This window comes from Scatophagus argus, chromosome 12, assembly GCF_020382885.2.
Source record: "Scatophagus argus isolate fScaArg1 chromosome 12, fScaArg1.pri, whole genome shotgun sequence".
Classification (NCBI taxonomy): Eukaryota; Metazoa; Chordata; class Actinopteri; family Scatophagidae; genus Scatophagus; species Scatophagus argus.
In genome coordinates, this window is record NC_058504.1 from 14,729,181 (window position 1) to 14,742,168 (window position 12,988).

General features: G+C 39.7%; 1 protein-coding gene across 1 annotated transcript in view; it reads left to right on the top strand.

The window, feature by feature from the left end:
• The first annotated feature begins 3,656 nt into the window (after positions 1–3,656).
• atrx (ATRX chromatin remodeler) overlaps positions 3,657–12,988 on the top strand; it is a 28,963-nt gene continuing 19,631 nt past the window's right edge. Inside the window, exons 1-17 of the mRNA XM_046405986.1 lie at positions 3,657–3,899; positions 5,523–5,584; positions 5,732–5,781; positions 5,871–5,989; positions 6,091–6,171; positions 6,360–6,469; positions 6,592–6,659; positions 7,080–9,061; positions 9,366–9,438; positions 9,792–9,928; positions 10,026–10,190; positions 10,339–10,453; positions 10,569–10,668; positions 10,923–11,096; positions 11,636–11,777; positions 11,902–12,011; positions 12,116–12,262. Of these exons, the coding sequence (XP_046261942.1) occupies positions 5,528–5,584; positions 5,732–5,781; positions 5,871–5,989; positions 6,091–6,171; positions 6,360–6,469; positions 6,592–6,659; positions 7,080–9,061; positions 9,366–9,438; positions 9,792–9,928; positions 10,026–10,190; positions 10,339–10,453; positions 10,569–10,668; positions 10,923–11,096; positions 11,636–11,777; positions 11,902–12,011; positions 12,116–12,262 (3,630 nt within the window). The 5' untranslated portion in view covers positions 3,657–3,899; positions 5,523–5,527. The remainder of the gene's footprint in view (positions 3,900–5,522; positions 5,585–5,731; positions 5,782–5,870; positions 5,990–6,090; positions 6,172–6,359; positions 6,470–6,591; positions 6,660–7,079; positions 9,062–9,365; positions 9,439–9,791; positions 9,929–10,025; positions 10,191–10,338; positions 10,454–10,568; positions 10,669–10,922; positions 11,097–11,635; positions 11,778–11,901; positions 12,012–12,115; positions 12,263–12,988) is intronic.

Here is a 12,988-nt window from a genome sequence, read left to right on the forward strand (position 1 = left end):
TGATTTGTTCGTGCTTTGAAAAAATAACTATAACTGCACGCAGCTGCCATAAAAAGCTTGTTTTTAATCACAATTCCTTCGGTGGAAGAATCTATAAACTCAGTAAGTAATTAACTTTAAAAAGTAGTCTTGTGTTCACAAGTCTTGACTGAACAGATACCTGATACAGAAACAAATGTGCTGAGAAAAATAAGTGTCGAAGAACTGCTGTCCCATTATAATTTATTAATGTACAAATACAAAAATAAGATCTGTAAGAAAATAAATTACATTTTGTAATAAATAAAAATAACTTATGGATGTTACACGTTACTTAAATAATACATATATCCACTCATAGTGAGTGAAGTCACAATGTTCGGCGATTGGCACAATCCTTGATGTCTTTCAGAAGCCTTTCTACGGTATATGTGGAGCTCGTCCCCAGGTGACACACAGTGCCATTGTCAATCTGAAACAATCATTTTGACAGTTTTAATAAAGTGTACAAAGATCCAACTGCATACAGAATGCGTGACATTGAAGAGCATATCATCATGAGGGCCATTACCTTATAGAGTCACTGTAAGCAATTCTGATATATTTTTTAATGAACTAAGGTCTGGTTTATTAATAAAAAGCATGTTCAGTTCCCCTTTACCTTATTGTACTGATGCAAGTAACGGGTGAGATTTGAATCGGCTAAGTCTCTTGTTGTCTTCAGAGACTTCTCAGCCAAACAGAAGAACTGTTTCTGTGAAGATAAAGGAACAATGAATGGTATCCAACAAGCTGCGGTTTGGACTGAATTAGTCCAGAAAATCTAGCAAAACTTTATCTTTGATACGAAGTATGGACACTGCGTCAGTTATGTCTGACAAATATGAAACACTACTGTACACAATAATCATTATAATAAGAAAATCTTTGCAACATACCACACACGTTGTCTTGTTTCTTGATGGCTTTGGAACAGTTTCGTTGTATGTCTTTAAAGACAAGATAAGAATGTCAGTATATCATAAGGCAAGCAAACAAACCAGCTCTCTGTCTCGTAGATTTCTTACCTTATTGCTGTCTAACATTTTTTGCGCTTCTTCAGCAATAAAGACCAGTTTCGGTTCTTTCTTGTGATATGGATGGATCGTTGCTGTGTAGACCACCACAAACATCATCATGAGTGCAAGATTTTGAATATTAAAGTTCTTCATGTCTTTTACGGAGACCTTTAGCCAGCACCGTCAGGTTGAGCACGACAGTTGAATGTCTTCCACGCTTACTACTGAAGTACTTTATATATTGTCATTGTGGTTAACACTGAGTGCACATACGTCAGCGGAGGATACCAAATAAGGGCTACAGGATGATGTGTATCTATTTACTATCAAATTTTCCATTAGGTGGTGACTTCTAGTTAGGTTATCTATTACTAGGGAATTAACCCATGTCAGCAAAGTTTTCGTCAAAAATTCCTGTCCATTGCCTTGTTTTAACATGCAAAGGTTGTTCTAATTTTTAAGATTGGAAAAGACAACAGAGAATAACATGGCATCTGACGACCAAACAGTGACTTCACTTTCAAACTGAGATGCATACCTTTTTCAAGCCACTTTTGATCTTTTCGCAGCAGCCAAAAGAGGAAAGTGTGTCACAGTGACCCAGCGTGTTGCCGTTGTTAACATCTGGGCTTTCTAGATATGAACTGGCAAATTGACTATTCTGAGTTGGCACACAGGAAATATTTTGAATCAAGTTTTTAATCTTTATCTCACATAAGACAAAAAGACAGAAAAAAATAACATTTGAAGGTCAAAAGCTAACTATTAAGCAAAATAATAAATAATGAAATTATAAATATTTAATATTGAATTGACTGATGGAACCGTTTACTGGGGAAGTACATGACTTGGAAACAGGGGGCAGATTTAATGCTAACTGATGACAAGAAGAGATGAAGGATGACTTATATCTGATGAAAGTTTTAGCTCATATCTCATACACACTATTTTCCACTATTGCACCACTAACTGGTAACCCTTGAAGAGCCCCATCTTCAGGAAGTATTTTCATCTTAGTCCCAATATTCACACCAGTGCATTTTACCTAAAGAGACACCCAAGCCACAGGAGAGCCAGAGATGTGTCATACAGGTTTAATAATGTTCTTTAATTTAATGAAAAATTATATGCTTTTAGAAAAAGCATATAATGTTGTGAAATACAACCCACTGTCAAAGATTAAACCAGTGGTTCCCAACCTTTACAGCTTACAAAAAATACACTACTCTTTCATTTGCACAACTCTGTCATTTGCACAATACAGCTGTAAATACTGTTGTCATCCCTGACACTGTTTATATTTTTTATTCTGGTTATTTTTATATTTATATAGTGTTGTTTTATATTTATAGCAGTTACGTATTTTGTAGGTTGTTGGGCTTATACCGGGACCAGGGAAACTAATTTCATTCCACCTCATGTTCCTACATGTGTGAAATGACAATAAAGCTCCTTGAATCCTTGAAATAGACCACAAAAAAAAAAAAAAAAAAAAGAAAACAAAAAAAAAACCCACAAAAGGCTTGTTTTGTTTTGTTGTAAAGTTGCAGATTTGTTATCACTTCCACTAGAAGACACATTTCCCCTTTAAACATCTCACATGATTTCAGCCTGAAAGGCTCAGAGGTAAAACGATGCAACATTTCACAGAAAGTGAAAAATTTGTTCAAACTCCAAAATATGAATACAAATTTGTAGGTGATAGCAGAATTTTGTATTTTTTTCTGGCCTGGGGCCAAGTTGGGATTCACTGGACCACACTAACCATCAGTGTAAAAATCCATTAAAATATCTGAACAATTTAAGAATGTCATCTAAAATATTTCCGTCACATACAGGACTTTTTAATAAAATTGGGTTTTGTTGGCCAAGTCAGTTTGCATACACAATTTATTTTGGGCTGTTGCACAGACAACACAATGTACAGACTTTGTTCACATATAATATACAGTATACAGTCAATGTGCACATTATTCACAGACAGGACAAATATGCAACAAACCATGCAGGATAGAGACGATTACAAGCACAGTGAGAGTAGTGCAACAACAATGTGTGAGTATCTGTGCGGCCTGTGCATTACAGAGATGAAACGGAGAACAACAGGTGTATGGACCAGAAGATGATACTGCAACTGTTCATGGCCAGAGGAAAGATGCTGTTCTTGTGTGTGGTGGTTTGGGTTTATGGGGTCTTATAGCGCCTGCCAGAGGGGAGGAGTTGGAAAACGGTGTGTCCAGGGTGTTCCTGGCTCTTGTGGAGTACAAGTCTGGAAGGGAGGACAGGGGAGCCACCAGTCATTTCTGCTGTCCTTACTGTTCATTGCAGTCTGTTCCTGTCATGTTCTGTGGCTGCTCCAAACCAGAATGTGATGGATATTTGCGGCTTGTTTCGTTGGAACTTTTACTTCAATAAATAATTATATATCTATCTATCTAAATGTTCTCACACAGAGCTTGGTATGAGAAGCATGACAGCGCTTTCACTGGATCAGCAAATGAACGTAATGGAAGTACACCCAGCAGCATTTTACTTCCCGCAGAAAACTACTTTCTCCTCGGCTAAACGAACCAATAAAGTCCGACGAGGAGGCGATGAGCCTGGACCACTCAGAGCGGGAGAGCAGTCAGCCAATAGGGAAGCTCACAGGATTTAGGCTAGATGCGCCATTTTACTGCGTCTACAGCCATCCGGCAAGATGGTCCCCTTGCTTTGTCTACCCTGACCGGAGTTGTTTCGGTATTCTGTGGCCATTCTTGCTTCCGCACAATCGAAAATCTGCAAATTGGATCATATTGGGTCACCTGCATCACAAATATTACGTGCCTCTGACAGTCAAGAAATGACGACGGTGAAAAGCCGGTAGGAGCACTATTTAGCCTGTTTGTTTAGACAAGTCAATTTTGCATTGATTGCTGTGCTACCTTGGCTAGCGACGAGCCGGGGCCATGGGTACCTATTGCTAGTTAACAAGCTAGGCTAGCTGAGTTGTAGCTATTAGCTGAGCGGCCGGCAACATTGAAACCCACACACACGCAGATTCAGCTGTACGTATGCGCATTCGAAGATTTTTTTGTCAACCTATGTAAAATAACAAATGGGCTCGTTTTTAAAAAATGCAATGCAATGCCTTGGTTTGTATAGTAGCTAGTCAAACGTTGCATTGCTACTTTGGATGCTACTAGATAGTGCCAGGCTGCGGTTATCGCTCTCTGGTTCGTGTCATGATATTGTCAGACATAGGGGAGGCCCGTGGGTGTATTTTTCGTTGCATGCTCATGCATTGCACCTAGCATGCATTGCCGAGATTGCAATGTTGCTAGGGCAACGTGGGTCAACTTAGTTGTGCATTAACATCACCGCTAAACCTGCTAACGTTAGCAAGCCCAAAGTTGTCATTACAGACAGTCAGGAGTTCCTGTCTTGACAACACATACAAAGGTAGAGGAGAAAGAAAAAGCTCAGAGATAAAAATGGAGAAGCGTGTGCTGCTTTTACGGCGAACTGACTCGTTTTCTTTAAGTGACACAAGATTTTGGACTCATTTTAGGCTTGGTTGTCCCTGACAGGACTGAGTGATAGCTCACCACAGCTCATAGCGATCTAATCAGCACATTATGATGACGCAAAAGGGCCAGCTAAATAAACAGAGGAGTCTGTCTCAGGAGTGATGTGCTCCCAATACATCCATGTGAAAGCATATAGGTAACGCACAGATTTAATGCGATGTAACATATCCACACACACGCTTTAATTGTGCTGTTTAACTACGGCATTCACTGAAGTTTGTTTTCCTTTTTTCCCCTATAGGCTAACCCAAACATTGTCGCTAACCTTTAACATTTCCATTAATTGTATGGAGAATACACTTGTTCTCACACTCTGAAGAATGTTTTTTGGTGTCATTGTAGTTACTTACCAGTTTAACATGAATACAACAAATGCTCACATAGCTGTGCTTTGCTTTGTTATTGCAGTTGGCTTGTATAGTAAAACTTAAAAAAATAGGGATGTGAATTTGCAAAATTATAAAATATTCCTTTTAAGAAAAGTGGCAAAGTTGTGGATCTTGGTCATTTCATCTACTATCCACTACATCTACTACTACTATCATCAGTTTATTTCCTCATTTATTTTCTGGGACTCCTGCATTTGTATGCATGCTTTGCTGTCCTGTGCCGTATGTGCGTAATTTTTGCTTGTTATTTAGTGGAAGACTTCAGCCTTGTGCAAGCCAGCCTGGAAAAGAAAGAATCTCAGAAATGTATTTGTAAAGCCTAGCTGCTTAAATATGAGTGAAATGCACAAACAGTGAAAGTGTAAACACAAACTTTGGAAGTGCAGAAACACTAACATTGTAATCCCATCAGGATGTTACTTGTATGATAACAGTAAAAACCATAAGAGATGTGCCATTTTTACAGACTCAGCATCCTAAATTACCAGTATTTTTATCTGGAAGCTAATCCTCAAATTTCTCTACAGGTAAAATGAGTCTACCCCTTTCTGAATTAAGCCCGGACCAAATGGCAGGAAAAGCAGAGGAGGTAAGTATGCAGCCTTATTGGCAGTCAGTGTCTTTTAACCTCTGTATGTTGCCATCCTGAAAAAAGAAACCAATCCAAAATAGATGTATTTTACTGTTTCTCGTGCTAATTGTCAAGCTGTTAAATTAAATGTTGTGTTCTCACCAGCCTGGTAGCTCATCAGAAGCTATGAAGCCGTCCTCCTCTCGCAACAAGAGGTGAGAAGCAGTTGTCTGAGATATGGCTATTGTTTATTAATGTGATGCTATGGTGCAACTTAGTCAGACTGTTTGCTAACCCATTTCAGGAAATGCGCTACTGTAGCTAAGCACACTGGACTGAATGAATCCGACTCCGATGAGAGTGAAAATGAAGGTGCCACTTCTGACAATCCTTCAGACAATAACACAAGTAACATGTCTAAAGGTATGAAGTATGGAGGTAGTTGCTGGTCTTGAGCAATATATTGTTCATGCTGGATGAGATGCTGATTTTTTTTTTCTTTTTTCCCCGTTTCCTTTGATTAGGCACTTTAGTGATGAGGCCAGCTGGGAATGAAAATAAAGGTGCCATGAAGCTCAGAGTGGATTTCAAACAGAAACATACAGGTGATTTCATTTAACTAAGTGGAAACTATAGATGTGTTTGGTATGTTGGTATTCACAAGTTAGGGTGCATTTAATTTCTTAATGTAGTTAAACTGGATAAGCTGAAAGTAATAAATGATTTAGTGAGTGAGAGGGGAAAGAAATGAAAGGGAGAAAGTGACAATTTTTGATTCAATTTTCTGGATCAGATGATACCCTGCAGAAGAAGATAAGCTGCACTGCCTGTGGAAAGCAAGTAAACCAGTTTCAGCGCAACTCTGTGTATGAGCATCCTGTGCTCAAAGTACTTATTTGCAAGGTAGGAAAATATAAATATAAATTTCACATATTTTCATTGCTGTTCCTTTGTGATGAGCTTTGTGACATTATTGTTTTCCATCCTTGGTTCATTATTGATCACATTGCTTAATATTCTTTTAGTCATGCTTCAAGTATTACACAAGTGATGACATCAACAGAGACTCTGATGGGATGGATGAGCAGTGCAGGTACAATATTCATTTGTTAAACTGGAGTTACACAAAGATGTATGATAGAAGTAAGAGGATATAAATTCTAACATTATGGGCTTGGCTAGGCACCACAAGAACATGACGTTACTTTGATTCGACCATGATGGTGTTTGTTTGTTTTCTATGTTGTTGTTGTTTTACTTGTGACTGTGTGTGTAGTCAGTTAGCGCTTTTAACGCCTGTGAAAGAGCAACTTTTCAATAAATAAGTATGTTTGACCTTTTTTTTAATTGTTCATTTCTTTAAAAACGATCATTTATACATTTTTAGTTTTTGGACATATTTAGGCTCAGTCTATATGCCAGTAATTTTGTAAACCTTAGTATAAGTGATCTTGGGTCATAAAGATCTCATTTGCATCATCCCCTAAAACCCTGTTGAATTTTTCCTCCCCAGGTGGTGTGCTGAAGGTGGCAAGCTCATCTGCTGTGACTACTGCAACAACGCCTTCTGCAAGAAGTGCATCCTGCGCAACCTGGGCAGAAAGGAGCTATCTGTCATTACTGATGAGAACTCAAAGTGGCACTGCTATGTCTGCAGGTCAGAGCCATTACAGGATCTGGTTTCCAAATGCCACAACATCATGAAAAAACAAGAACTTGAGCAACTCAAGCAACGAAAAATGGATAAAACAGAGGAACGTGAGAGCAAGAGGTACAAAAACAAAACAGTCAAAGAGCACAAAGCAGTTGTCAATGGAAAGGAACACATTGAAGGCTCAGGGACCATGACATTCTCCTACAAAAAACTGCAGATACCCAAAGAACTTATAAAGAAAGCAAAAAAGCTTGTTGAAACAACAACTGGTCTGAACAATACATTCATCAAGTTCATCCAGCATGCTGCAGAGGAGCAGGGAGATAAGTCTATCAGGTATCGGCATTTGAAAGCCTTCAAGGCCGTGCTTGCCGATCTGAGAAAAGCCCACGGTGCTTTGGAAGCAGCTTTGGTGCCCGAGTTCAGAAACATGGAGGTGCAGAACGGTAACGAAGGGCAACATATTGTGAGAAGGAGCACTGATGTTATGGACCCTGAAGAAAATGACCATATGGATAATGTGGTGGATGCAATTGATGAGGCACAGAAGACGGACACAGAAGAGAAGCTGGACGAGGAGCAGCTTGAGGAGCACGGTGTCAAAAGTGATCAAGTGTCTGATGAACTGAAAGACAACCAAACAAAAACTGATGTAACCAAAAAGACAGTTCAAACTGAAGTCTGTGATGATGGGCTTTTGTCAGGTGGTGAAATGTCTCTAGATCATGACATAATGTCTGTGCCTCCTTCTGTTCCTGAAGAGCTCTTTCAGATGGTGGAGAGTCTTGCAGACTCCACCATGCTTTCACAGACAGACGCAGATTTGGTCACAGACACTGAAAAAGATACTAAGAATTCAAAGTCAAATGTAAACTGTGAGGACTCTCAATGTCCCCAGCCTAAGGTGAAGAACCTCATAGTCAAGCTGACTCCAGTGCCAGTTGTGACAACTTGTGGATCAAGGTCCTTGAGGTCCAAACCCAGAGAAAAAAATGAGGAGGTGCAAAAAAAGTCTAAAGAAGAAGAATGTGAGCAGGATGAGAGTGCTGCGGCTGCTGATATAGTAGATGGGACAAACAGTCCACCACCCAGCCGTCGCTCTAGTAGAGTGAAGACCACTCCTTTGAGGAAGCAAGCAGAGAATAAAGGTGAGGAAGAGTCCTCTGAGTCAGAGTCGGAGGAGGATGGTAAGAACATGGACAAATCCTCCAAGAAATCCGGTAATGCTAAAAAAGAGGATGAGAAGCAGACCAGGGCTTCACAGGAGAAGACAGTGGATTCTGACTCGGATGAAGTTCCTAGCGTACTGCTTGAAAAAGCTGCAGCGGGCCAGAGCACAGATGAGGAACAGGGAAGCATGAGTACTAAAAAGTGTTTATTTAAACTAAACAACACATCCACACAGAATACAGATAAAGTGTCCAAACGCAAATGGAAGTGTGAAAGCTCTGATTCAGACTTCGAAAACAAAAGTAAAAAGGTGTGCAAGAAGAACAAACAGGGGTCAGACTCCAACTCAGACTCTGACCAGGAGAGAAAGGGGAAGAGTAAAGTGGGCACAGCAAAGAGGCGATCTAGCCGTGTGAAGAAACAAGACGGAGAAAAAGAGGAAGACAAAAACTCACCTGAGACGAAGCCAACCGAGCGGAAAAGATCTTACGAAAAGAAGCGCAAGGGAAGGAGTTCCAAATTGGCGTCCAAGCTGCAGTCGTCCTCCAGTGAGGATGAGGACGAGCCACAGGCTGAAAGTGACTCTGGAGAGGACAGCGACGCGCAAAAGATTAAACCCATTGTTGAAGATAACATGGTGGGAGGTGGTGGACCTTTCCATCAATCATCAGGTAATGCTCAGCTCAGCATTGGTCTGTCACACAAGTTATACATCCTGACTTTTACATCCATGAGTCATAGGCAAACAGTGGGAGCTATGCTCACTTGTATCCTGCTGAGATTTAGATGAGAAGCTTGATACCAATCTCATGGCTGTGCGGTAAATACAACAAAAAGTAACTCATTTGGTTAAGGTGTACAAAAACTAAAGTGTAAAAAGATTTGGCCTGTAAATAAGCATGTTTCCCAAATGGTTTCCCTTAAATGGTTTGACATTCTCTTCCATTAACTCATCTGTGCTATTTTGTTGTTTAGGAGATGAAGTGGATGAAGAGAAAGTTCCTCATGTTGGTGACGAAGATGATGATGATGATGATCCTGAAAACAGGTATTTAGATATCAAAAATATATTTAGATAATAGCTGAGGTTTGGCAAGTGCTGCTGCTCACAGTCTGAGTCTTGCTGCAGAAAGTTGTGTTTTCATTTTAAACACTTGAGAATGTGTCCTTAGGGCACTGTTTCTCTCACTGGTTTATCCCAGTATGTGTTTTTGCAGTGTCACAGTATATTTATCAAGGCTGCTCTTGTTTCCTTCATTTTTCCATTCATAAGCTCAAAGGACAAACTGATATTCCTCTGATGTTTTAGTTGTAAATTGCAGGATAAAAAAAATGAGGTCTTATTATTTAAAATGTGAGTGTACATCACTTTGTCTTTTTTTACCCCCTTTTCATGTCAAGGATTGCAAAGAAAATGCTGCTCGCCCAAATAAAATCTAACTACTCTTCTGGAGCAGAGAGCTCCTCTGATAATGAAGGAGCCGATAAAGACACATCGTCTGAAAAAGTTAAAAAAGAGGATGAAGAGGGACAACAAGGTTGCGTATACCCAAAACAGCATGCCCAAATTTAGTAAAATAAAGCTCTTTTTTTAAATAGTGTATTGTCTCAAACTATTTGCTTTTCTCTTTGAAGACGAGGGTTCAGAAGATTCAAGTTCTGATGTTGAAGTGAAGAAGCGCGGTAGACGCCATAAATTGCTTCGTCATAAGCTCTCGCTGAGTGAGGGCGAATCAGGAGAGGAGAAAGCTACCAGTAAAGAGAAGGACAAAGGGGGCAAGAAGAAGTCAAAGCAGAAAGGTTGATTCAAATTTGTTTTTATTTACTGTATGTCTTATCTCACAACAGCATTGAATAACATCGGCACAAATATTTTTAACTCAGAGAGATTGTCAAGTGAGTTTTGTCTTATTTTTTTTTTTTTGTCTTTTCTTTGTCTGTTTGTCAGTGGGCAGCGACGCCTCTGAAGGCTCAGACTTTCAGAAGTCAAATTCCAGCGCAGAGTCAGGGATAAGCGAGGAGCTTAGTGAATCTGACAATGACAGGAAGTGTCGAAAGACCAGGTGAGAAGAGAAGACTCCCACTAATCAGTAGCATTAATGCATTACTGCTGCTGTATCTGGGTTGATCTCCTGCTGCTCTTGCTTACGTGTGAATCCTGATTTGTCTGATCTGTAGATCTGCAAAGAAAAAAGATGACGAAAAACAGAGAAGTTACAAGCAGAAGAAGAAGCGACGCAGGATCAAAGTCCAGGAGTCCTCTTCCAGCAATGAGAAGGTGTTTTAAAATGCAGAGCACTTGGTAGTAGTCTTGAACTGCACCGCTATACCAGGCAGGATTTGCCAGGTGGAGGAGATGGATCCACGTTAGCGTTTACTAGTCAAGTCATGCATGACACAAAAATGTTATTTGAACTTACCCCTGGAGCATGTTGTGAGGATTATTGAGGCCACAAATTAATCATAGAAAGTGATTTTTTTCTCCCTAAGGGTTGAAGATCAGAGGGCTGAACCTAATGTTCATTTTCACAGAGCGGAGGGGAAGATGAGGGCCAAGATGGAGAGGAACGCAAAGGACGCAAAAAGCTCCGCAAAATCCTTAAGGACGACAAGCTGCGGACAGAGACGAGAGACGCTCTAAAAGAGGAGGAGGAGAGGAGGAAACGTATTGCTGAGAGAGAGGCTCTCAGGAACAAACTTAGAGAGGTAAATATTAGCTGGCAGTTAGTCCTACTGTCATACAGTCTAAACAATGATCCCACTAAATGTGCATCCTAAACCCTGCATTTGAAGTTCATTCAAAATTCATTATCATGTTTGCTTTTTTTTTTAAATATAAGATTATACTGCTAGCTTGCTTGGGGTGATTACTGTCATGTAACATATCTGCATTCAGCTCTTTCATTTGTTTTTTGAATCAAAATCCAGTTTACAAGGAAATATGCTCTTGTGTGTTTATTAACAGAGATTAAATCTTACAGTATAATCATGCGCTTGTATAAACAGATAATGCAGAGCTGGCCATTGTAACACACTTAACAGAATTACAATTGAATGCTAGCATTTTGTATATCTATACTCGAAGCAGACACCACATTTTAAGGATGTCAAGTATATTTTTCTTTCGGGTATTATTAGATTGAAACCTGCTGCCGCCGCCGCCACCACCACCACCCCTACCCCTACCCCTACCCCTCACCCTCACCCTCACCTCTCCTCCCTACATTTCTCTGATCCTCCTTCAGGTGATTGTTGTGGAGGAGTCTTCCCAAGTGGCCTGTCCCATCACCACTAAACTGGTACTGGATGAGGATGAAGAGACCAAGGAGCCACTGGTGCATGTGCACAGGCATCTTGTCACAAAACTCAAACCTCACCAGGTTGATGGTAAGGAAAAATCAGAAACGCAACAGCAATACTTTGCATGTGAAAACAACAAGCAGGTTCCCTGTACTAATGTCAGTTTCTGTGTTTTTTTTTTTTTTTTATCCTTATTTTTTTGCAACATAAGGGGTGCAGTTCATGTGGGACTGCTGCTGTGAATCTGTGAGGAAGATCGAGAAGTCTTCTGGCTCTGGTTGCATCCTTGCCCACTGTATGGGGCTGGGAAAAACTCTGCAGGTACGGAGGAGAGAAGAGCATGAAAAACCTGAATTTTATACTGTATGTGTGTACATGCATCAGACCTGTGTGTGTTTAAATGTTGTTCTGTTTTTGCCCTGTAGGTGGTGACATTCCTTCACACTTTGCTGCTTTGTGAGAAGCTGCACTTCACCACAGCGCTGGTGGTTTGTCCTTTGAACACTGTCCTTAATTGGGTAAACGAATTTGAAAAGTGGCAGCTTGGTATGAAGGATGATGAGTGTTTAGAGGTGAGGAGTTGCTTTTGTAACTTTTCAGGTTGTTCCAGTTTGATGGTGGTGTTGTTTTGCATTGGGTGTTTGATTTCTGTTTTTGGTGATCCAGTCACCGATGTGCATTGGTAGTAGCAGGCGGTGAGGGTGAAACTTGAATGTACTTTGGGTCAGTAAATGTAACATCCACTTCACTCACTTCATTTCTATTCAGTGCTTTTTTGTTGGGCATCAGCCTTGGGTTTAGTATTGACAAAAATAGTAGCATAAATAATTACCTTTTAGGTACAGATGGAAATAACACAGTAAGAAGCGGTTTTTAAACTTTTTCAGTCAAGTCTATTTGCATTTGATCCTTTGTTTTTTTACCCAGTATCAAATGAAATAATATATTGGTATTGGTATCAATTTCAGGGTTTTTTTTTTAATTCAGAGTTAAACCGCTTTAATGTTAATAATATCATGTAATTTACCTCCCAAGTTGAAAATATAGCCCCACAAGGTTTTTCATCAGTTCATCCTCACATTTATCTGTTTGCATAGTTGAAACAACAAGAACAATCAAAACAAAGCACATAATATATAAGGAGATTATAATAGTATATTGTTAATTGTAAATAAAATAAATAAATTTAAAAGAAAGACATACATAAAAAAATATAGAAGAAAAAGATTACAAAACAGAAATGAAGAGAACATTTTTTGGAGGAACAGTTTTTTGCTAAATGGGTATTCCATGATTTA